The sequence below is a fragment of the Numenius arquata genome, chromosome 5 (genome assembly GCF_964106895.1).
Source record: "Numenius arquata chromosome 5, bNumArq3.hap1.1, whole genome shotgun sequence".
NCBI lineage: Eukaryota > Metazoa > Chordata > Aves > Charadriiformes > Scolopacidae > Numenius > Numenius arquata.
Window position 1 is genome coordinate 36,691,660 of NC_133580.1, and position 22,722 is coordinate 36,714,381.

Sequence of the window (22,722 nt, forward strand, 5' to 3'; positions counted from 1 at the left end):
AATACAAATATTTCAGGTGGACGAAGAGAGATTTCACCCTGTAAACTACAAGGCAATGATTAGTATTATTAAAGTCCCTCTTGCTTGTGACATGAGAGGGAGGGGTAGTTACATGTCATTGTATGAAAATGATACCCCACATCAGGGACATCCAGAAATCATTAATGTACCTAGCACCAAAAACTGCATACCAATCAATCTAAATGTCTTAAATTTAAAAGGAAGGCACCCCTAAGAGGGCTTGCCTTTTAAGTCTGGAAGTCAGAAAACGAGAAGAAGAATCCCTAATGGATGTTATGGAGCAGAAAGGAGACAATTATTTAAATCTGAATTCTAACAGAGGAAAATGCTGCCTGAACGTGTGCTTCCTTTTGAGTGAACTCAAAATAAGTAACGGCAACGGAGGTGCAGCTGACAAGTAATTAACACACAAACACCTAGGAGGGTTTGAGGAGTGAGCCTGCCTGCCTTTCAGCCCCCTTTTAGCCCTGCCATCTAATAACGCCCTTTTCCCTGGAGTTCTTTCCAGCAGGACTAACTTCACCCAGACCCACTGCCAACCCTAAGCAGGCACAAACAGGAGGTTTTGAGGGCAGTAACCCAATTTGCACATGCAGCTTCCACACTTGGGCCCACAAGCATCCAACTCTAGCACTGCTTTGGCGGCTTGTTTTATGTTCATTTGAATACATAACCGAGGGAGCCTATTTTTATAGGTGAGCTCTAAACCAACAGCAGCTGTACGGGCTGGTCAAGGTCAATCACAAACAACAGACAAGGAAAACATGTAGCTACAGTCTCTTCCTCTCTGTCAACCAGCAAGACAACAAAGCGTGCTGCCATGTGCTGGACACACCACCTAAGTTTGGCCAAGCTTGCTTCCCAGGGCGCACTGAGCCCGGCCATTATCCAGAGCACCTGAGCTCTTAAAACTCCTCACAAACTCCCCAGCCTGCCCCTCTTCCAAAGCTGGTCCCTGCACACCGCCAAACACTCCAGGGGACAACACAAATCTGATAAAAAGACAAACAGGGGACAATATGGGAGGCTAGGACATCCATAATGGGAGAATGTGTGTTGCATGCACCTGTAGGCATGACTGAGCTAATTTCTTCCCTGGGAAAGCAGTATTTGCTATATGTGTCTTGTTTGCTGTGGAAGGACTAGTGTGAGCTGCCCCTAAGCCACCAGAGCACCTTCGGGAGGTGACAGAAGACTCCAGTGACCAAAGATCAGCATCAGGAGCTGGAGGAGGCAGGAGTCTGACCACAGCAGTGCTGCAACTGGAGAAAAAGTGCCCTGAGGTATCAGGAGGCTGTGGCAAGGACTACATAACAAGGGCTTCACACACTGGGACATGGAGAGGACATCCAGCGGTTTTAGAAATCCAGAGCAGTTGCTTCAGTCCCCATGGACTCCATCTTAAGTTTAATTTGGCAACGCAAACCTGACCTTGCTCTATGTGCCATCCCAGGGGGACTAATAAATACTGGCTTGTTTTGAAAGGCTGCCCTATGTCACTGAAAGCCTTCAGTGACTGCACTGCTCACCCAAGAAGCACAGTACAGCCTCACCTGGACTTACTGGATAACCACAGGCCTGTCTTAAAGCTGAAGATCTTTGCCTTTAGAAATGAATGCCCATGGCCTGCCTCACCATAGTACATTCCTAAGACCCTGTCTATCACAGCTTGCCTGCAAAGTCATGAAGAAATGTAAACTCCAAACAGTTTTAAGTTTTACATGCTCACACAAATCTTTTTGCAGAGATGGAAAAAAGCCAGCCTTCCCCTGGGGGCACAGACTGCCCAGGCAGTCCAGCAAGGGTTCCAGCTCACTGTCAGGCTCGCCAAGCCACCGAACGTACCATCTCCCTGCTAACATGGGGAGTATTATCAAAAACATCTGACAATTACTTCTTTGTTGACCTCCCAGCCCTTCCTCACATCAAAATATGAAGCATTTTAGTGATTGGTATACATTTGTTTTAATTTCCAGAGCATCACAACACCATTATTCATTCCTTAGAAGAGATGCATCACTACACTGAGATGAAGGGTGCAAAGGGTGAAGTTTATTCTTAGTATTGTGCCTTCAGTAACTGATGAATAAAACCAGTCAAATGGAGCTTAACAGGCACAATTACATACAAAGCTAAGCAGAACAAAGCCCTGAAAGCAACTGGGAAGGGCTGAAGGAGTTATGCAATACAGTGTTTCAATACGTCATAAAACTTTCAAAAAAACAAACAAAAAACCCAAGTTCCAAGAAGTACACACTGACCCAATCTTTTCTTTCCGAAGTCATCAGCTGTCTCAAAACAGCACCAATGCTTGGAAGTAAGTCATTTATCAGTTCTTCGTATCTGGTGGAGTTCCAGTTTTCATTTCTGTCTTCTGTCCACTTTAACTCACAGATCTCAACATAAACAGACACATCACGGTTTGAGTTCTTTGGGTCTTAACCTTTTTATGTTCTTTTGATAAAATACACATTGAATCAAAGAATGAGGCCCACGCAAAATGCCTTCAGGACAGCCCTTCTCTGAATGGTGACAGCTCTGGTTCCCAGGACAGCTGTTGTGTTTTCTTGCCTGTTCGTGGTTTGCAGGGACACTCCAGCAAAAGCTGAGGACAGGTGCTATTTCTGTGACTCAGCTTTCTGACAGCACATTTAGCTTGAAGGTTTGGAAACGGCAGTAAAGCTGGGTGTCCAAGAATGAAAACCCCTGAAAAAGCCCACCTTCAGTCCATAGCTTCACTATTATAAAACAAGGCTTATACTTTGTCCCCACCATGTTGGAAAGCTATATAAGATCTTCAGTGTTTGCAACTGCTGGAAGCACAAAGCACTCAGTTATACTGCGCTGATTAGAATGCACAGTCAATGAATGATTAATTAGCTTTCCTACTCCTAGTAAGTTTATCAGAGAGTTGGTACATCCTTTCTATGTATAGCTTCCAGCTGCTCACAAAACAGGCTTTTGCTAGGGGACGGGGCAGAATCCTTCAGCCATATGTGTACCGGGATGTACACGAACAGAACCACATGGCTTCTGTTGTAGAGAAATGTTGTAGAGAGACTGTCAGCCCTGAGGTTACACCTTCAGTGGCAAAATCTGGATTTCCTCACTGGTGAGAAGCAGCTGTGGCTTGGAAGAGTTTCAAGTGATTTCAGTTTGCTTGGACATCTGGCCAAAGATCCTCATTACCTCCCCAGCTTGACAATAAGCAACTCGGAGCATTTGCTCATCTTGGTCATTGCTGTCTGCTAGGAAAGCGCTCACAGACTCTAACATAAGTGTCTTACCAGCTTGCCTGGATAAGAAAGAAATGGTGGTAGAAACACAGAGGAGAAACAACTGTTGGCAAGAAACTCCTCTGGGTTAAATTCTAGCAGCTGGCAAGTCTGAGTACAGATGAGCCAATTTCTTTGCATTGCCACACTTGCTAATATAGTCCACATCCACACCGAGGATGCTTGAGCATCGTGCAACCAAGACCTGAAAATCCAAAATGTGAGATACAACATTTTAATGTATAAGGCAGGTGAATATTTAATCAGACACCAATAGCAGTCTAAACTTTACTCATATGGTCTTTCTGTTCTCAACACTGAAAAGCTTTAATTCTTACAGAAAAGGAGCTGAGTTCTCTTCTTTTGGAGAGGAATTACACCAACACATTAAACCACCTAACAAGGTGACACTAACAGCATTAGAACTTATAGAAGCCTGATCAAACAGCCAAAAACTCCATGGAAGACTTCCTACTGCCTTCAATAGGTACTACAAGAAAACAAGAAAAACGCTATGGCTCAAACTTATTACCCACCAAACTCCCTGACAAGATTTTTATACATTAAGTAGGAAACTTCAGCTGACTGCTGATTGCTCAGTCTCCACAAGCACATCCCAGAGATATTTCTGCATATGGACATCCTGGCTGCACTTCCATACATGAGCTTCATGATTTTAGTCCTAAGTCAGCTGAGCACTAAAACACATCTGAGTGTTTTATGAAACTGGAAAAAGGAAAAGAGAAAAAACAAAATGCAGTAACTGAAATGCTTGCAACCCAAAGCACACCCAAGATTTCTCCCTCCCCTTATAAAGATTTCTCCTTATTTTGTCAGCATAACTTTAACGTCTTAGCTCTTCACTGCTTTTACTAGTATTAGCAGCACAAGTACACTCACCAACTTTTCCAGGAAACAACATCCCCAGTGGAACTGTGATTCTGCCACTTGGAAACTGGTAACTGGGGAGGGGAAAAATCATACTGTTTTTCCAGGGCCTTTCTGCCTCTCCTTCTCCCCTTTAAAGCCCCCAAGAATGAGCCTCTGATATCCCTCTGCACACTTTCAACTCTGACCACCTAGAAGCCTCACGCTCACAGCTGCCATGGACATCTGGAGTTTGGGACTGGGAAGAAAAAAAATCAGACTCTATAAACCACTTCAGCAAAACACAGACTTTGCAAAGCTATCAGGTGATTTTGAAAACATCATCAAACCCAGCCAGCTAAAACTGCTCTTGTGGCTTCCCTTGCACCACCTCTGCAGGCTGTGGTTTGTCAGCAGTAACAGCAGAGGAAGGCTCACAGGGAGGAGGCGAGGTCTGAAGGACGGTTTCAGGAACACACCTTTGTGACTGCAGACAGTCTCTGGCATGGCCAGGTATACGACACGCACAACACGTAGGCAGCTGGGACGGCCCTGCCCAACACCAGCCCCGCAATTTCACTCCTGCTACCTTCGTCCTCCTTGCCAGTCCTCTCTGAGAAGGCATTACACTCTTGTGTCTTGTGTTCAGACTACGTGGGACTGCTGTGTGCGCAGCTGTGGGAAACGTTGTGCTCTGCATCTGCACAACACAAGACTACAACGGCAAACCCCATAGGGAGACCACAACCCGGCTATATGACAGCTGCCCTTGCTTTCCACCTGCTGTCCTCAGCCATGTATGGCAGCCCACCTTATTCTCAAACTTCTCTTAGTATGGGGCAAAAGCATTGAAGTACAAAGCAAGTAAGTGCTCATGTAACCTCCTCCAACTTTCAGCAACTGAAGTTTACTATATCCATCGAGAAGGCTGGGTGTTACAAGTGCAACTTGTCCTGCACTTGGGTCAAAACAACCCCATATAGCGATACAAGCTTGGGAAAGAGTGGCTGGAGAGCTGCCTGGCAGAAAAGGACCTGGGGGTGTTGGTCGACTGTCGGCTGAACATGAGCCAGCAGTGTGCCCAGGTGGCCAAGAAGGCCAACAGCATCCTGGCCTGTATCAGGAACGGCACGGTGAGCAGGACTCAGGAGGTGATCGTCCCCCTGTACTCAGCACTGGTAAGGCCCCAGCTCAAGTACTGTGTCCAGTTTTGGCCCCCTTACCACAAAAAAGACATTGAGGTGCTGGAGCGGGTCCAGAGAAGGGCAAGTGAAGCTGGTGAGGGGTCTGGAGGATAAATCTTATGAGGAGCAGCTGAGGGAGATGGGGTTGTTCAGCCTGGAGAAAAGGAGGTTGAGGAGAGACCTTATCGCTCTCTACAACTACCTGAAAGGAGTGTGTACAGAGGCGGGGGTAGGTTTCTTCTCCCAAGTCACAGGTGATAGGACAAGAGGAAATGGCCTCAAGTCGCACCAAGGGAGGTTCAGATTGGATATTAAGAAATATTTTTACACTGAAAGGGTTATTAAGCATTGGAATGGGCTGCCCAGGGAAGTGGTTGAGGCACCATCCCTGGAGATATTTAAAAGACAGGTTGACATAGCGCTTAGAGACATGGTTTAGTGATGTTTTTTGGCAGAGTTAGGTTGATGGCTGGACTAGATGATCTTAAAGGTCCCTTCCAACCTAGAATCATAGAATTGTCTAACTCCCAAATCTTGAGGTCTTCCTTTTGTGAACTGCTGCTGCGCTTGCAGCAGAAAGTGGAGCAGTACCAACAGCAGCCTGAGTACAGAGACTGCCAACAGCAGCGCTGAAGCTGATGAGGCTCTGATACTTCTGTTACAAAGGAGGAAGTGTACAGAGTGGACTCACTGAACTAAAAACAGAGGGGGGAAGACAGTACAGGACAGACCAAAGCAGGTGACATTCCCAGGAACACTGTCCATAGGTCAAGGCTGAGAAACTCCAAGTAACACAGACGACGATTCTGCAGTCCCCTTTCATCCACAGGCACTAATGACGCTTACCAAGATAACTGCTTCCCTGCACAACACATACAGTACTGTGCGTTAATTTATTTAGCATGGCTACTTACAGGCTTAAATCAGAGAGAGGCTGGTTTAGTTATTAGTACTGCCTTCACTTTACAAAGCTACTTGTGGTCATGTCAAGGCAGGAACGCAAAAGCAAGAAATGAGGCCACCGTGACACCCCAGGGTGTCACTTCGCATATGCTTTGGCAGCTACGCCCCCTCACAGCTGTGAACACAGGCACCTACCCTTAGAAAGCAAGCCCCTTCCTCAAACATAGCCATAGAAAGCCTTTTACTTCCCTGCCTCACTGCCTTTTGTCTAGGAGGAACACTGCCTCTCTGAGGAGCCATGGGCAGACTGGCATGGGTAGAGCTAGCAGCCAGCTGGAGAAGGCTCTTGGGAAGGGCTGGGCAAGGCAGAGAAGGCTTCAGTCTGACAAGCATCAGCTGGCAGAGAGAAGAATCCACCTTCAGATCCTTGAGGTAAACAAGTAAGGGCAGATCTTTCAAAGAGGGAAGGCACCAAGACTTGTGAAAGAAACAGGGAAAACGTATGTTCAGAAAACCCAGAAAGCCTGTTTTCCTCTTCAGGTAACTGCAGAGAGCTGTAAAGGTGGTCACTCGGCCAGGCTTGCTGGTCACTGGCAGCACAGAAGCTGCAGCTGGGCTGTGACTGCTGAGAAACCCCCAAGGTCCACCATGCACACCCCAGCAAATGCCATGGCTCCAGGGCAGCAACTCCAGTGTGAGCAGGATGCATCAGACCTCAGAGTGACATGCTGAGGATGGACTTCAGCCATGGAAAAAGGAATTAAGAGAGATGGGATGTATAGAGACTGGATTTGATGTGCTGGTACTATGCAGTACAAACCTGTATTTCTGCCTGAGAAACCCCAAGCAAAGTCACAGCAATCTTGAAAGCTGTGACAAAGGTTGATTGCAGCAAGCAGGGACAGCAGACCAGGGAAAAGGAAAAATAAGCCCTTTACACTACAGTTCATCATAGCCACATGGAGGAGTTAACATAGTCCTGTGGCAATTATGGAGCCAACCTTATAAATGCAAAAGAAAAGGCAACCAGTGTAAAATTGACAGCTCCACTTAAAAACCAGCACTTTCACCTCCTAGCACTGCAAGGAAGAGATCTTAACACAGCCCCTTCCAGCATACATGCTGGCAAACCACAACAGCTTTAAGGCACAAAGACCCAGGAATATCTACAGCCTGTCCTCGGGGCTCAGTCAGTTGCTCCAGGCCACGAATCACTGCCCTAGGAGGTAAGGTAAGAGTTTGCTGTTAGAACTGCTGTTCTCAGTCCTGCAGATCACTGCTGTATGGGTGCCCTTCCGCAGCAGGTGACGATGTCTGAGCAGAAGGCTCAAAGTCAAGCACCTCCAAGTCCCCGCAAGACAGAGAGCATTGCTCTATACCACACGCACTGCAAGCCAGCCACAAGGGCTTTGCTCCAGTTTTTGCCCCTGGACAGGTGCTATTTTGCCGTCTTTTCACACTATTGGAGCAGTTTTGCACAACAGGAAGCATGTAACCTTCACATGGGCGTTTTAGATTTTCTTCTAGACAGGAGGCTACATTTCTCTAGGTAGCTGCACTTGGCAGAGTCTCATTTGTGGCAGCCACAGGCTTTGACAAAGTAGCATGTGATTTTCCAAAGCACTTGGTGTTCTCCTCGCTGTTCCCGTTTATTTCAATCCTGCAGTGATTTGCATGGGAGGAGGACAAAGCCACATGTTCCTGAAAAGCTACATCTGCACAGTGCAGACTCAGTACAGCACCCTTGCCCTTGCTTTCAATGACATCCCCATCAGGTTCACAAATACTGCTTGAGAATATGTTACTGCAAAGAAGCACGGAGGCTGGGAAAGGGAGGTAATTAATGCAGTCCTATTAAACATTTACAAAAGTTTCTTTATTAGTTTTCTCTACTGTAAGACTTGAAGGGCATTCTGAGAAAAGGAGATACAAGCATCTGTACACTCCTTCTTTGTGAGTTTATATAGGCAGGCAGCTGTTTAAAAGGCAGGTCAGGTGCTGAGAGGATGAGCATTTCTTCACAGCTCTGCCGCAGGAACAGCTGTTTTCTGCCTGCAGCCTGAAGCATCAAAAATATTTGATTTCTGAGAAGTAGTCTCACAAAGATCTTCGAGATAAATTCTTCTTTCCGATACAGCTTAAGGAAGAGTAACAGGCTGTTTAATGTTGACTGAGTCAACTTAATCATCAGAGACATCATTATGCATCTTCTGGAAGATCTGATGTCTATAGACAGAGTAAGCAACAAGCATACATCATGAGCCATATAACAGTTACACACTGAAAAAAAAACCCAACCCCTTTTCCATCAGGAAAGCGGACATTCATCCTGAAGACCCTATACACTCTTGTGAGCCTTCAAGATCAAATCATACAGAATGCTTTTCATTCACATTTACCAAACTCAGGCTTTGCTACCTCAAAACATATGCTGCATGTTTTCATCCAAAGGAAACATAGAATATTAAAGCATGAGAAAAAAAAACAAACACACACACACATCCTTACTGAAGAAAAGCACCCAAACTGCTTTACTGAGAGCAAGAATAGAGTTTCTGGAGTTGGTGGGGAAGAGATTTCTTATTTCAGATGTCTATTCATAGACCCCCACCTATACATAAACTGCCCAATAACTGCATATCTTCATCTGTGGTTGTGTCACATACACATCTTGAAGACAAGAACTATGAACTTGCAGCATCAACAGCCACCAAACTACTGAAATCTCTCCTGGAAGTTGGGACTCCCACCACTACTCACACATTCAGATTAATGAAATCATTGCTTTTGTCTAGAACGGACAACTATTCTGAGTACAAACACGTTGGGGCATTCAGAAAATGTGCATCTATTGCCTCCAGCTTCTTGCTTGCCCTCTCCCTTCACCTGACCACACACACAGCTACCCACCCATTTTATTCTGAGCCCATCTTTCAGCTTCAGCACAGTTTCAGGAGAGGGGAAGGTCATTAGCACCAATGCCAGGGTTTCACGCTCCTTTCAAGCCAGGCATGTGGACAGCCTTTATTTCTGTTGCACCTTCAGAAAGCCTCCGAATACTACACATGATACGGGAATAACAAATGTGACCAAGACAGATGCAAATTTATGTTGCTAATCTGCCCTACAAATCCCCAATTAAAGGGAAAAAGCTGGTCAGTCTTACTGCAGTCTTACTGTCTTTCAAGACAAGAGACATTAAAATGGTCTCTTGGGTCTTCAGTAACATAGGCTGTACTGATTCTAAAATACCAGTATCTTGCTTCCCTGGGCCCACTCTTGTTTTCACCCCTCAAAGTGAAATCAAGACAGAAATCTGGTTGTTGTAATAATTCATGTGTTTTTAGAGAAAGTACTTCAGAGTTACATCTGAGAACACATTATAGCCATTTCAGACTCAGGCTGTAAATTTCTTTACTGACAAGAGACCAGATTTCTATTAGTTCAGGCTCTCCTAAAGAGCCTTATCTCTCCTCACTTTAGGGTCCCCTAATCCTGCAGTCTCAGAGAGTATTGGTACAAATCAGTTTTCATGATCCAGACCATGCAAAATTTAAAATGGCCCAGTATCTAGCATATTCAGAGCCCTCAGCCAAACAATTCAACACAATGGATGCATATTTAAGATACCTAAGGGAAAGCACTTCCTTTGATTTTATTTCTCATTTGACCATATATATGTTTCTAAATGAAGTCATTTTAAATCCAGCCTTCAAATCTTGAAGCCTGAAAACATCCTGAAGCCCAAATTGCACCAGTTCAGGTCAGACGGACATACCATAACAAGTCCACATTGCTGGATGTTGCTGCAGTCACTAGTGAAGGCATAACAATTACCTCAAATAGCTTGGTCAGATCCTGTGAGCGATCAAAGGAGGGAAAAGAGTAAGTACAAACGAACACAACTGACTCTGCGAGGGGTGGCTAGTTTAATAATCTGACTCTTTTTACAAATAACATTTACAATAGGTGCTGAAACATAAATTGTGTCCTAATCCTTCCTTTATTATTTTTCTAGTTTGAAAGCTGCTGCAGACAAGCATCAAAGGCCTGACTCTGCAAGAGCCTCTCTGTCCCCTAGATCGCTCCATCCCTCCCCACAGATCCCTCAGCACTCTCCTTTCCAGGCACATCCTCCCAGACTTTGGCAAGACTGCTGCCTAAAGCAGGGCTGCTGTGCCTCTCATGGAGCTCTGCTTCTGGGGTGTAGAGAAAATGTGATGAATGCAAAGCAGAACTCTCCCGCACCACAGCGTTTGGGAACTGTCAGAATAGCTGTGTGCTGAGTCTCAGCTCCATGCCCTAACAGGGGGACAAAACTGTCTCAGATCCCCTATGAAAAGCCTGCTTAGCGGAACCTCCTGGAATTACTGGGTTTTATGCTTTTTTTTTTTTTTTCTTTTTTCACTCCTCATGCAAAGAGGAGGAAGGCAGGGGAAACTAACCATTCTCCTGGCACTGTCATCCCACCTGTGAGCAGCTCTCAACATTACCTACTCAATGCAACAACCTATCTCCTCATCTCCAACCGGTTCACTGCCGTGGCTGCTTCCAACACACACAAGCCCTGCCACCTCTCTTCCTGAGCAGCCAGAGCCTCCTGGCTGACTTCTCACCCACCAGGAAGAGGCTAAAAGAAGATCCATACAGACTGTCCTTCCAAGCAGGTCGCACATCTGAATTCTCAGCTGTTACAGGGTTTATGATTAACAAGCATGCTGCAGTGAGCACCAAGGTATCTGGTCACTGTAACCCTGTGCTGAAGTTCAGGACAAGTAGATTTATGTTTGAAAAGAAAGGCCATTCAGCTCAGAGAAATCCAGGGGATCTGAATCATGTAGTGGGTTTGGGGTTTTTTTTTGTTTTGGTGGGTTTGGTTTTTTTGAGAATGAACATAATGATGATATTTCTAGCCCTGAAGCTATGAGCAGATAGCTTCCTTGTGCATTGTGGAATCTATCTTACCCTGCACATTTGCATCCAGACAGGAAATCTGGTAAAAAAGCATGGGTTTGTCTGCTGTATGTTACCAGAGGAAAGCTTTGAGGCAAATTTGGCACCAGACATTTTCCTGTAACTCCCTTGAGACATTAATTACAAAAGGTTTGCTCACTCACAGAAATCAAATGAAGTCCTAATGACTTGCAGAGAACAAATCTCTAGACCAGAAAACAAGTTGCACATCTCAGACTCAAGCATGTTCCTAAAGCTTTACAAATGGCTAACAACCAGCTAGTTGTTTTACACTCCTCTATAATTCAGCCCAAATCCCAAAAGAGCCTTTACCTTAGGTACCTGTGCATGTCTTTTGTTCCCCAGCATATGCGTGCACATTCAGATAAAACACACTTATCTAAGAATCATCACAGGGAGTCGAGACATTATGTCAGACCTGAAGAAAATCAATCCAAGAGAAATCTCAAGGCTGAAGAAGTGGAAATTTAGATAAAGTTACAGAGAATAAGTTTCTTGTTTCTTAAAACTATTGCAGTACAAAATTACCACTTCCCATTAGAGACATAATGTGTGTTAACACCTGATGATGCTCACAAAAATTAATGCAAACTCAAACTGATTTTGCAGAACAGTGGGCTCAATACTTCACAACTAAGATTGCTGAGTTGCTTCTCCTAAAGTATTGTCAGAGACTCTGGGGACTCCCAAGTGCGTAACAACGCAAGTAAAAATTAGGACAGGTCAGACAGAAGCTATATTAACTATGGTCATGGTGACAGAACACTGGGACAGCGTCTCTGCATCCCTGCCAAGTGACTGCAGAGACACAAACTATAGATGGTTTGGAGGAGAAGGAAGAAAGAAAAAATAAAGTGAGGAAAAACAATCATTTCAATATTAACAAAGCCAGATATCCATCCCAGAGAGAGATGGACTCCCATGTAGCTTGATAACCACCACAACTCAAAGAAGGAATGAAACAGTAAATAGTATGACAATGTGGGGAGATGCCTCTTTGTAGAGCCCACGGGAGTGGCACACCCGGTACTACCCTAGCTCAGAAGTGGTGAGTTAGAAACGATCAGAGGCTATTAGCTTAGTCAAAAGGTATGCTCTTTTAGTTAGAATAAACTTATGAGACATCTTAAATATTGATTTTACCCTCACAATGTAAAACCCAAGGGCACTTCCAGAAAATAAACCTCCATTGACTCATACTCATTCCGTGACACTTACTCCCCCAGTAATTTCTGTTCCCTGTAGAGGAGAGGCACAAGAATCGCTTCACTGGTTATTATCCTGTCTCTGTATTACATCCACAAAGCTCAGCTGATGTGACAGTAAACAGCTTTTAATTAAAAAGTTTCCTTCATTTCAAATGGTGCCCTTCTAAAGGGCTTCTCTAAGAGGAATTACTGAAACACACTTCTATGCCACTGCTTGATGTTTTTGCAAGTACCATGAATGAGAAGCATAACTGAATCCTCCTACTACAGACGTGTAAATGGGCAGCAGAACAAGAGGAAAAAATAATTATTTGGAATACATAGTAAGGGAAGAAAGGGAGGCAAAGTCTTCAAAAGCACTCACTGCAAGTATAACAACTCTTCTCCCACCGGAAGTCAGTAGTAAAACCTGCAAGCTTTTCATGGAGAACAGGGTTAGATCCATGCTCAGTGCATTGTATAGTCCCAGAATTTTATTCACAAGCAGACATCGTCCTTGGAAATAACCATCTCTGTGTAAACAACATGATCACATATTCTGAAAACACTAATTGAAGCTTTTCAGCACGCTGGCAGCTCCTCACATACACAAAAAAAAAAAAAAAGAAGTGTGAGAAGTAAAAGGGAGTTTCCTCTTACGAGCATAGACCCGGGCAGCAGGAATGAGGTAACTCCACACCTCTGAAGTCATCCAGCATTGTTACACAGTCTTCAAAATGTTCAAGACCCCCTGCATATTTTCATGTCCTGATGTTGCCCTCAAACACGACCAAGCCACTCTGCAGGCCGTGGGTAAACATTTCTGAAGTCCAGAGGCTGCCTGGAGGGGACAATCAGTTCTGTGTCAGAGCCTCCCACAGCAGGTGATGCAGCTCACTTCCAGAGCCGGGCAGGGGTCAGCCACTTTTAGCTGCCCTCACAGGCTAGGCAGAATCAAACCACAGGGCAGTAAAACCAAGAGGCCTCAGCCCACACTGCCCTGTCTGGCAGAGGCTGGAGAGATGCAACTTGCAAGACTCCCATTCTCCCCCTGAAATTCTCCCATTCTCCCCCTGAAATACCTGCTGGAGTCTTCTCTCTATCATCTTCAACAGCTCAGGACCCTACACCCCACCCACGCATCTTCACTTCCTACCATGTCTTTATTCATTGGTCCACAACTAACGGAGAATAAAAAAGATGATCTTTGACATACCTTTCTATACAGAAGGTATAAGGGTGTCTTTATCCCACGCAGGGGAGGTGGGGGTGAAAGAGGAGGGCTTGATTCCTCATGTTCCTCTTTGCAAAGGAGAACTAAGAAATTCAGTTCCCATTGCTGCAAGCCAAAGGGGACCCACATAAAGCAGTGTGGGAGATGGGACTCTCCCCCAGTTTACTGTTATCATAAAGACTACCGCGGCTGTTCACCATAAGCTAAAAAGAGAAGCTGTTCCTTACTTTACAGCACACCCCTCCCACATGCCCCAGCCAGCAGAAACTCCATTGCAGGCAAAGCCAGTAGTGCTGTCTCAGTAGAGAAACATGGTTTCTCAATGATGGTCACAGGCTCCTCAGAAAACAGCACTGCAGAACCTTTTTCAGAATAACTGCAAGTTAGTCTCACATCTCAGTAACAGTCCCCATAATTTAGAGGGTAGAAGGGCACTTGGGATCAAACCCAAATAAGTTTTTATTTCTATTTCCAAATCTTAGACTGCCCCTCTTCTAGGGTCCTAGCTGAAGACAGGATTACCTAGTTGCTAGAGGCCTACACTTCAGCATTCACGATTCATGAGATCCATTCTCAGCTCTGATCTACTTGCTGTGAAGCTTCCATTTTCATTACCATCTTATGCTTGCTTTATTTTATGGACAAACAGCAGGCTAGCCCAGAGATGCTTCTCAGAGTACACATCTTTACAGCACGCAGAACAATAGTACTGAATTTCTGGGGCCTCTGCACTAGAGTCATGCAACCAGTTAGAGGACGTGCAGGACAAAGCATTCTCATCACATCAGGTGGAATATTCACTAGGCTTGACTTCCTTTACTAGGCACCTCATTAATTCAAGGGCCTAAGTTTACAAGTCCTCAGAAAATGAACAGTGGTTGTGCAGATAGGACTTAAGCACTCCTGACAGACCCGACCTCTTTTAGTAATTGCCTAAAAAACACTTTTAGGAAAAGCAAAAGAGAGCAGATTCAAGGTCAACTCCTCTAATCCAGCATCACAGACATCCACCATCCCACACCTATCACCTCATGCTTGAGAGAAAGGGACAAAAGACTCACTGACAGAAAAAAAGGGTAGTGGAATCAGTCAGGTCAAATTTGCACATACTACATGGGAAAGAGTGGGTATTTTGTACACACCTTGTACCTCTGCTGTGCAATAAGAAGATAAGGTACAGAAGCCCCAAGTCCTACCGAGGGTAGCCTGCAGTCTAAGGAATGATGATGTCTTAGTGTTCTAATTACCCACAGAGGGATTTTTATTATATTATGGAAACAGAAATATCTGGATCTTTACCACGTGCCTAAACCAAGTAGTTAATGGAAAGTGAATTGGAAGTCCAACATTCAAAAGAAAGTCAGTAAGGCTTCAGGGTTTCTCAGAATAACAATACACAATTAAACCACTCCTTCACCCTGGGAAGGAGAGGCATTAGCTGCCCATGGTTCTGCACACACAGGTTCTGCCTGTTAGAACACAGTGAAGACAATGCAATTTGAGTCTGAGGAACACAAGGAACACAATGACCTCCTCCTAGATTAAGAAAGCATGAAGGGGAGAAGGCACAAGTCAACAAGGTATTTCCAAGAGAGGAAAACAAAATTTATAAACCCTCTTGGCCAAAAGCAAGTTTATTCTCCACAGCTATACTCAACACAGATCTATACCCTTTGAGGTAAATGAGAAAATTCCCAACAATAACTGAACAAGAGTAGGTATAAGGATGCAGTAAAAATTGGAAAGACAAAGCAAAGACACTTGTGACTCATGGTCCTCTCTTCCCTTTTACAAAAAAGGCAACATAATGCCAAATAACAAGATCTGCCCTGAGACCATCTGCGCTTGCCTCTGTTTTGATGCATTTCCCAGACAAACTGAGCAGACCTGTCTCCCTACCCATGCTGCTCAGCTTTAGCTTTCTAGAACCAGCAAATATTATTCAGCATCATTACTGTGTTACCACACATAATCTTCAGTTCCGTTAGCTGCTCCAGCTCCATAGCCATCAACACAAAGCAGCTTCCATAATCTTCCTAGCCCACCAGTTTGAAGCACGTGTAGAAAGCGGACTTACCTGGCTTGCTTCCTTCACAGTCATGCCCCAGTTGGCCTTTGGTGTTCAAACCACAGGTATACACTTCCCCATCTTCCAACAGGAACACAGAGTGGTTTCCTCCACATGCCACCTCCTTGACATTTCTGTCATGAATGAATCCATACACCTGCGGTTCAGGAACGATGACCTGGAGGTTGCTACCTATCCCAGGTTGTCCAAAGGACGAGTATCCCCAGCATAGCATTTTCTCTCTTTTCAGCAAGTCATGTATCCTTCCTGGACAACAGAAACAGGGGAAGGAGTGAATGAAGCAAGTACTCAACAAAGGATCCCATAGAAATGAGCTGCTCAGAGCAGGAGGTGGAAACAACCAAAAAAGGCATTTCCTGCATGACTGGCAGGCTTGTGGACTGATGGTAAAAAGGGATTTCCACCATTGCACAGACAAAGAGGAATCAAGACAGCTCAGCTCAGGTACTGAGTCAGCACCTTCGGTGCCCCAGCAATCTCCATCTGTAAGGTAGTAGAAGCATTCTGAAATCCAGCAGACCTGAGCTTTTACTTCACCAAAACCACTCTGCTTCAAAAATCAAAAATCAACCACCTCCCCAAAACAACTGTAATGCTTTTTAGACAAACGGGTCCAAACCTGAACTTTTAGAGTTACAGTGTCATATTTGGGACCACTGCTTAAAGAAATATTTAGAAATTATCTCAAAGGTGGTCAAACTAGCCCTGAACAGACTGACACAGGTATTTATGGTGTACTGACCAATGCAGAATTGCATTATTTCTGATAAATCCAGATTAAGAAGTATTTTGCTCAACTGAACACATTTTTGCAACCCAAATATGTGCCCATACACACACACACACATCCCTAAACTGCAGCAAGAACTCCTCAAGAAGCAGCAGTTCACGCGGAGCAGCACAGTGACAGCTCGGCCCCGACAGCAATGGTCAGATAACATTGATGCAACTTGCCAGCAGTCAGGTGTTATCTCTTGTGCTGCGCTCAGTGAAAGTCAGGATTTCAGTGGGGTAACATGGGAAGGGAAAAAACACAGCAATATAAAAAGGCCCAAGGAATTACTCAGCCTGAACTCGATAACGACAACAGAATGCCAATGCATAAAAACTGGGGGGAGGGAAACAGCTCTCATTCCAGAAGCAGCATGTGAAAGATTTTAGTAACTCTCCCTTGTCACTCCTAATCTCCATAGGTTTGGGTTATTTGTTAAACATGCTGTATTAATAAGACATTGAGAACTCCTCTGCTTGAACCAGAAAGCAATTAAAGATTTTTTTGTAAAGGGAAGAAGAAAGAAGACAAGAAAATGAAAGATCCAAGACATCAAGTCTTATGAGTCACCATGCCAAGTTTTAAGCTAAAGCAATTTACAGCAACAGCATTTCCTACCTCAGCAGAGGATCAAAAAGCAGACAGTAACCCTTGAAGTGCCAAAGATTCCTCAAGGAAATTAGATTCCTTCACCCACACTGAGCAGATGTGAGTGTACCCATTTCCTTTTGTTTCCAAAGCCTGGCGCTAATTCAAGCCCTAGGTATTAGCAATAAAGCCTTTCCTAATCTAAGCCCTAAGCAATGGGTGTTCATCTCTTACCTTACTATCCTTGCCTGTCAGCTGTGGTCCTTTCCACTGAGGCAGGGCTGAGCTGGATGGGGGAGGGAAAGGACTGGATTTTTCAGTTGTACTTCATCAGTGGTACAATTCCCTACTACAAACCGTTTACTAGGATCTCTTATTAGATGCTTTAAAGCATGCTGTGAAACCCATTTATCTCTAACAGCCCTTGCTCCTTTATAGCATAATTCAGTTCATTCACATCCACACGTGTGCTTATCACTGGCCAGCTCCAAAGCACCCAGAGGAAAAAGCAGGGGGTTACAAGTTAAATCAGTTGTTGTGTACGCTCTGTACTTGTTTGCCCTCAGCACAAAAGCCTGATGGAAGATACCCTCTACGCCGGCTACACCATTTCCTACACTAAGAATAAGAATGCCGTGGGACACAGTAAAATTGAAGTGCATGCACATACTTTAAGTGACACATGTGCTATTGAGACAACTTAATGTTGTCTCAAAAAAAACTCCAGCATAAGCAACACCGTTAAGGTGGCAACACTAGGGTTGGGAATCTTTTCAAAACTGACATCTGAAACAGCAGAGATCTGGGACTGCCATTCCTCTCAGCCTGGGGAATTACCTTGTTATGAAGATATAAGCAGCACAATAGCATCAAACCTGAAGATCCAAAGATCACATGCCCTGCTAGGATAAGTGGATGTTGCCTCTGAGCTAAAAGATTTCACCACTGTATGACTTGAACTACAGTGACATTGTACAACATGAGCTAAATATTAATTTGGGATATCTTTCTAAAAGGGTTCCTGAACAGTCTGCTCCCCACAGAATACAGTCATCTTTCCTAGTGCTAATTTCATTTAAAATGCTAAAAATACTTTAATTACTTCCCTTGTGTTCATATTCCACACAAGAAGTTGCTGTAACGGGCACAGGGGGTGCTACGTGATTGGCAAGAGATAGTTTTTCCTCTGGGTAGGACACTATTTAAAACAGTAAGAGCTCAAACACCTAGTAATTCATACACACACAAGGGTGATATATCAGAGTTTATCCCTCATTCATACTAGTGGCCAGATTTTCTGAAGCACCCTGAAGTTTAGCAATCCCTATGGCAGACAATGAGGTGTGCCAGACCCTTCAGAAAACCTGGTCTTAGATAGATTTTTAGTTAGGTTTCTTTTAAAGCATCTCCCTTGAATCCCACCCCGCAACCTCCAAACATATTGCTGACAAATCCCTGTGCAGCTCTATTCCAAGGGATCAGAGCGGCACTTTCTACTCAAGAGTGAAAACCAGCATAGCCACTTTCCATTTGAGTGTAGGGGCATAGCTAAATATTTTTCATTGGCCTGGTAAGCCACATTTTTAATTTACTTATTTTGAAGGCATAACACTTTTAAAAAAACACAACTCTCTTAATGTTTGATTTTTTTTCTCCCCCCAGAAAAGCTGCTGCAAGTCTTAATACATCATGTATTCAAGCAGGAGCTGTGTCCTGAAACACAACAAGGCTTCAAATGACAATTTCACGCTCCGTTTCCAATCTGGTTAAGGCAGTTATTCTTCTTTGACATCAGCGGAGGAAGTAAAAATACATGTTACACTGCAAACTACCTCTACAAGCTGCATACCCTCCTTATGCTAAATAAAATATATAAAAAGTTTCTAGTGTGGGTAGACACTAACACAAATGTGTCTGCACATACACACACGTATATAAAATATAGATAAGGTTTATATTCCCTTATCTGAAATTTTAAGAGTAACTAATTATTCATAGCACTTAGCTCCATACACCTTAAGAAATTTGGATTTTTGTCTTCAGAAGACAAACCCTTAGGGAAGGTGTGTTTTTTTTAAAAAAATGCATCAGTTAGTGCATTCCCAGTCCCTTTTAAAAATTGAACTGCAAGAAGTGCAAGAGCTGTAGTACCCAACCACATCACCTATTCCTGTTCTTCACAGATGACAACACAGCCAGCTTGGTATTCATACTTCAGAGATAAGAACAGATGCAACACAACAAAGCTGGTCGTTTGCGGAGACTCCCCATATATAGCAAACAAACAAACAAAAAAAAAAAACCCAAACAAAAAAGGGGAGGAAGGAGGGGAAAGGTATAACTCAACTTCATCAAACACTGACATTCCAGGAATAATTCACCATTGAAACAGTGAAGGATATACACAGCACAGCTAGAGAAAGGAAAACGTCACACCGCATGGAATATTTTGAGGAAATCTATTGTGGGTGGAAGATCCACCCTCTGCTATAATAAGGCTCAGCTGGCGTACTAAGTATATATCCTTTGGTGAGAAAACAACCATCGTGGTTTGGTAAAATAATAATGCTGCATGTAAGATCATGACAGGATGTGTTTTCTTTTGCGCTTTTTTTTTTCTTTTTCTTTCTTTTTCATAGGTATCATGACATACACAACCTCTTCACACAATTGTACAAAAGTCTTCTAAAGCCATAGCTGCAACCCCAACCTCACCCTTTCTGGGAAAGTTAGTTAAGTAAATATTGTGCTTGCAACAAGCAACACTCAAGGCTGAACGCTCTCTAAACAAAGAGATCTGCCAACTGGCAGGGCATCAATAAACAAGTTTTTTTTCCTTCCCTTGTTGTTTGTGAGATTTCAGCTAGCAAATGTGCTCCTTTTATCAGCGTTGCCCAATAATGACGGAATTCACTGCTTCTTTCTGCCACTATGCCTCCAAGCCCAATCTCGTCTTCCTTTCGCCTTTGTTTTACTCCAACTCAGTGTCCAGTGCAGACCAGGGCAAGAGCGTGCAAGGTGCAACAGTGTGTGAGTTAAAGCGGAAACGGAGCGTTTCCCCTGTATAACCACATGCCCTCAGCAAGAGGCATCTCTACAGAAAAACATTTTAAAATAGACAAATAAAACCCAAACAAGACACCCCTCCGCTATCTCCTTTCTGCAGTCCCAGTGAGAAGAACACCTCCCTGCCATCACTCCGGGCGCTGGCTTCTTGGCTTCCGCGCTCAGCGCTGCCGCTCCCCACCCCCAGACCGGCGGGGCCCGGCGGGCACATCGACACCCCCCCCCAATACCATCACCGCCCGGGACCCCCGGCCTCGGGTACCCGCCGCCACCCCCAGCCCCGCCACCCCACGGCAGCAGACCCCTGCCCATCACCTGCGCCCCGTGATTCAGCAGCAGCGGCGGCAGCGCCGACCGGCTCCTGCCGCAGGCCCCCCCGCTGCCCCCGGTTCCCCGCACCGGGCCCGGGGAGGCCCCGCCCGGGGACGCGTGTCCTGCGCCGGGGGGCGGCGGGGCTCTGCCGTGCCGCTCCGCGCACCCTCGCCCCACCGCCGTTGTCTTTCGCCCCGTCTCCCCACCCCTCAAACCGCACGCACGCACCGTTCCGGTACCAGGACCGGCAGCGGCCCCACCGGGGAGCAGGGCTTTCCCTCCCGCGGCCAGGCCCGACCCCCGCCCAACGGGTTCGGGCCCACCCCGGCGGGGCTCTGACCGCGCCCAGCGGGGCGTCCGGCGCAAGCAGCTCCTGCCGCCGACCACCCCGCGCCGACCACCCCCCGCCGCGTCCCCGCTCACCTGCCGCCGGCCCAGCCGCTGCCGCCACGGCAACGAGGAAGTCCAGCCCCCCGACGCCGGGAGTGACGGCTAAGGGCGGCCAATGGGAAGCACGGGGTCGGCCCCGGCGCACAAATCGGCGACGGGCGCTGCGCCTCGCCCCGCCCTTCCCCTCACCCCCGCCCCGCGTCTGTCAGCCCACGGCTCGGCGCTGCCCGCCGGTGGCGGGCGAGAGGCGGGGGACGGTGGGAGCCGCCGCCACCTTCTCACCGCTTTCCCCGGGCCCGTAGGGCGGGTGCGAGAAGGCCCCCGCGCGGGCCACGCACCGCCCGAGCAGCCCACGGCACCGTCCGGCGGCGGGCCGGGCCCGAGGCAGTCTGAGGGGCTGCTGCGGGCTCCCTCAGGCCCGGCCAGGCCCGGCTGCCGGTGCTGAGGGTTCGCCCGGCCAGCCTGGTGAGGCTGGTGGGTCTGCTTGGGGAATATCCTTTCCCCGAAGCCAGGGTGCTGCCTGGGGCCAGAGCTCCGTGCGGTCACCTGGCACGGCCAGGCTTCCCACCGGCGGGGAAAGGCCCCGGGAGCCGAGGCCACCGGCAGAGGCTGAACGCCATGGACAGCCCACGCAGCCGTGAACTGGGGGCTGCAAGTGCAGAGGCTGAGCGAGGCTTACAGGCTAAGGAGATCAGTAGCTGCACTAAAGGCAATGGAAACCAACGGGCCAAGTTAAGCATATGGAATTGTAGAGCCATGTAGGTTGGAAGGGACCTTTAAGATCATCGAGTCCAACCATCAACCTAACACTGCCAAAAAACATCACTAAACCATGTCCCTCAGCACCGCGTCTACCCATCTTTTAAATACTTCCAGGGATGGCGGTTTCACCACTTCCCTGGGAAGCCTGTTCCAATGCTTGATAGCTCTTTAAGTGAAGAAATTTTGCCTAATATCCCATCTAAACCTCCCCTGGCGTACCTTGAGGCCATTTCCTCTTGTCCTATCACCTGTGACTCGGGAGAAGAGACCAATCCCCACCTCGCTACAGCCTCCTTTCAGGTGGTTGTAGAGAGCAACAAGGTCTCCCCTCAGCCTCCTTTTCTCCAGGATGAACAACCCCAACTCCCTCAGCCACTTCTCAAGAGACTTGTGCTCTAGACACCTCCCCAGCCTCGTTGCCCTTCTCTGAACTCGCTCCAAAATCTCCATGTCTTTCTTGTAGTATACAAATATCTAGAATTTAAGCTATTCTAAATGAAGGTCTCAAGGGAAAGCCAGCTTTCCACTGCTTAAAATTACTCTCTTGGTTTTGTCAAGCATGAAATACCGCTTACTAGTAACAGTAGTCAATTCCTTTCCCCTCTTCTTTTCTTCATCTTGCTTTTTACATGGCCTCTGGGCACCTGACAGGCTTGTTTGTTTGGGAACTCATACATTTTATACAAAGTTTCAACCTTAGGAAAATATTTGTGGTTGAAGTATAAATCTCTGTTGGGAGAAAGAGGGGGAAAAAAAAAAAAAAAGAAAAAAAAATTAAAAAAGAAAGAGCCAGCAATGAGCCAGCAATTATATTACTCCCAAGTACTCATTTTCTGATTTTAATGCCATCCATTAGAAAAAGACTTCTGTGCGCCAGAAGAGCAATGCACAAGCTGGATCCCATTCAGACCATCAAAATAACAGTCAATATTTGAGCAAACCACACGGAGATGCTTGTAAGGGCTGGCTGGGGGTGGGGGGAAGAGGTCCCTAAAGCAAGTCCAGTGCCCACAGCACTCATCTCCCGGCACTACCCCTCTGGCAATCTGCAGTGTTTGTGTACTCAGCATGCAGTGTGTCACGTACCAGATAAAAATT

At 45.9% G+C, this 22,722-nt stretch overlaps 1 protein-coding gene across 3 annotated transcripts in view; it reads right to left on the minus strand.

The window, feature by feature from the left end:
• HERC3 (HECT and RLD domain containing E3 ubiquitin protein ligase 3) overlaps positions 1-20,593 on the minus strand; it is a 52,012-nt gene extending 31,419 nt beyond the window's left edge. For 2 of the 3 annotated variants that reach the window (XM_074148295.1, XM_074148294.1), the window contains exon 1: positions 15,723-15,948. In XM_074148295.1, coding sequence (XP_074004396.1) covers positions 15,723-15,948 — 226 coding nt within the window. Of the gene's footprint in view, positions 1-15,722; positions 15,993-20,504 lie in introns of those variants that run through there. The other variant, XM_074148296.1, reaches the window with a different exon arrangement.
• Positions 20,594-22,722: the final 2,129 nt, after the last annotated feature.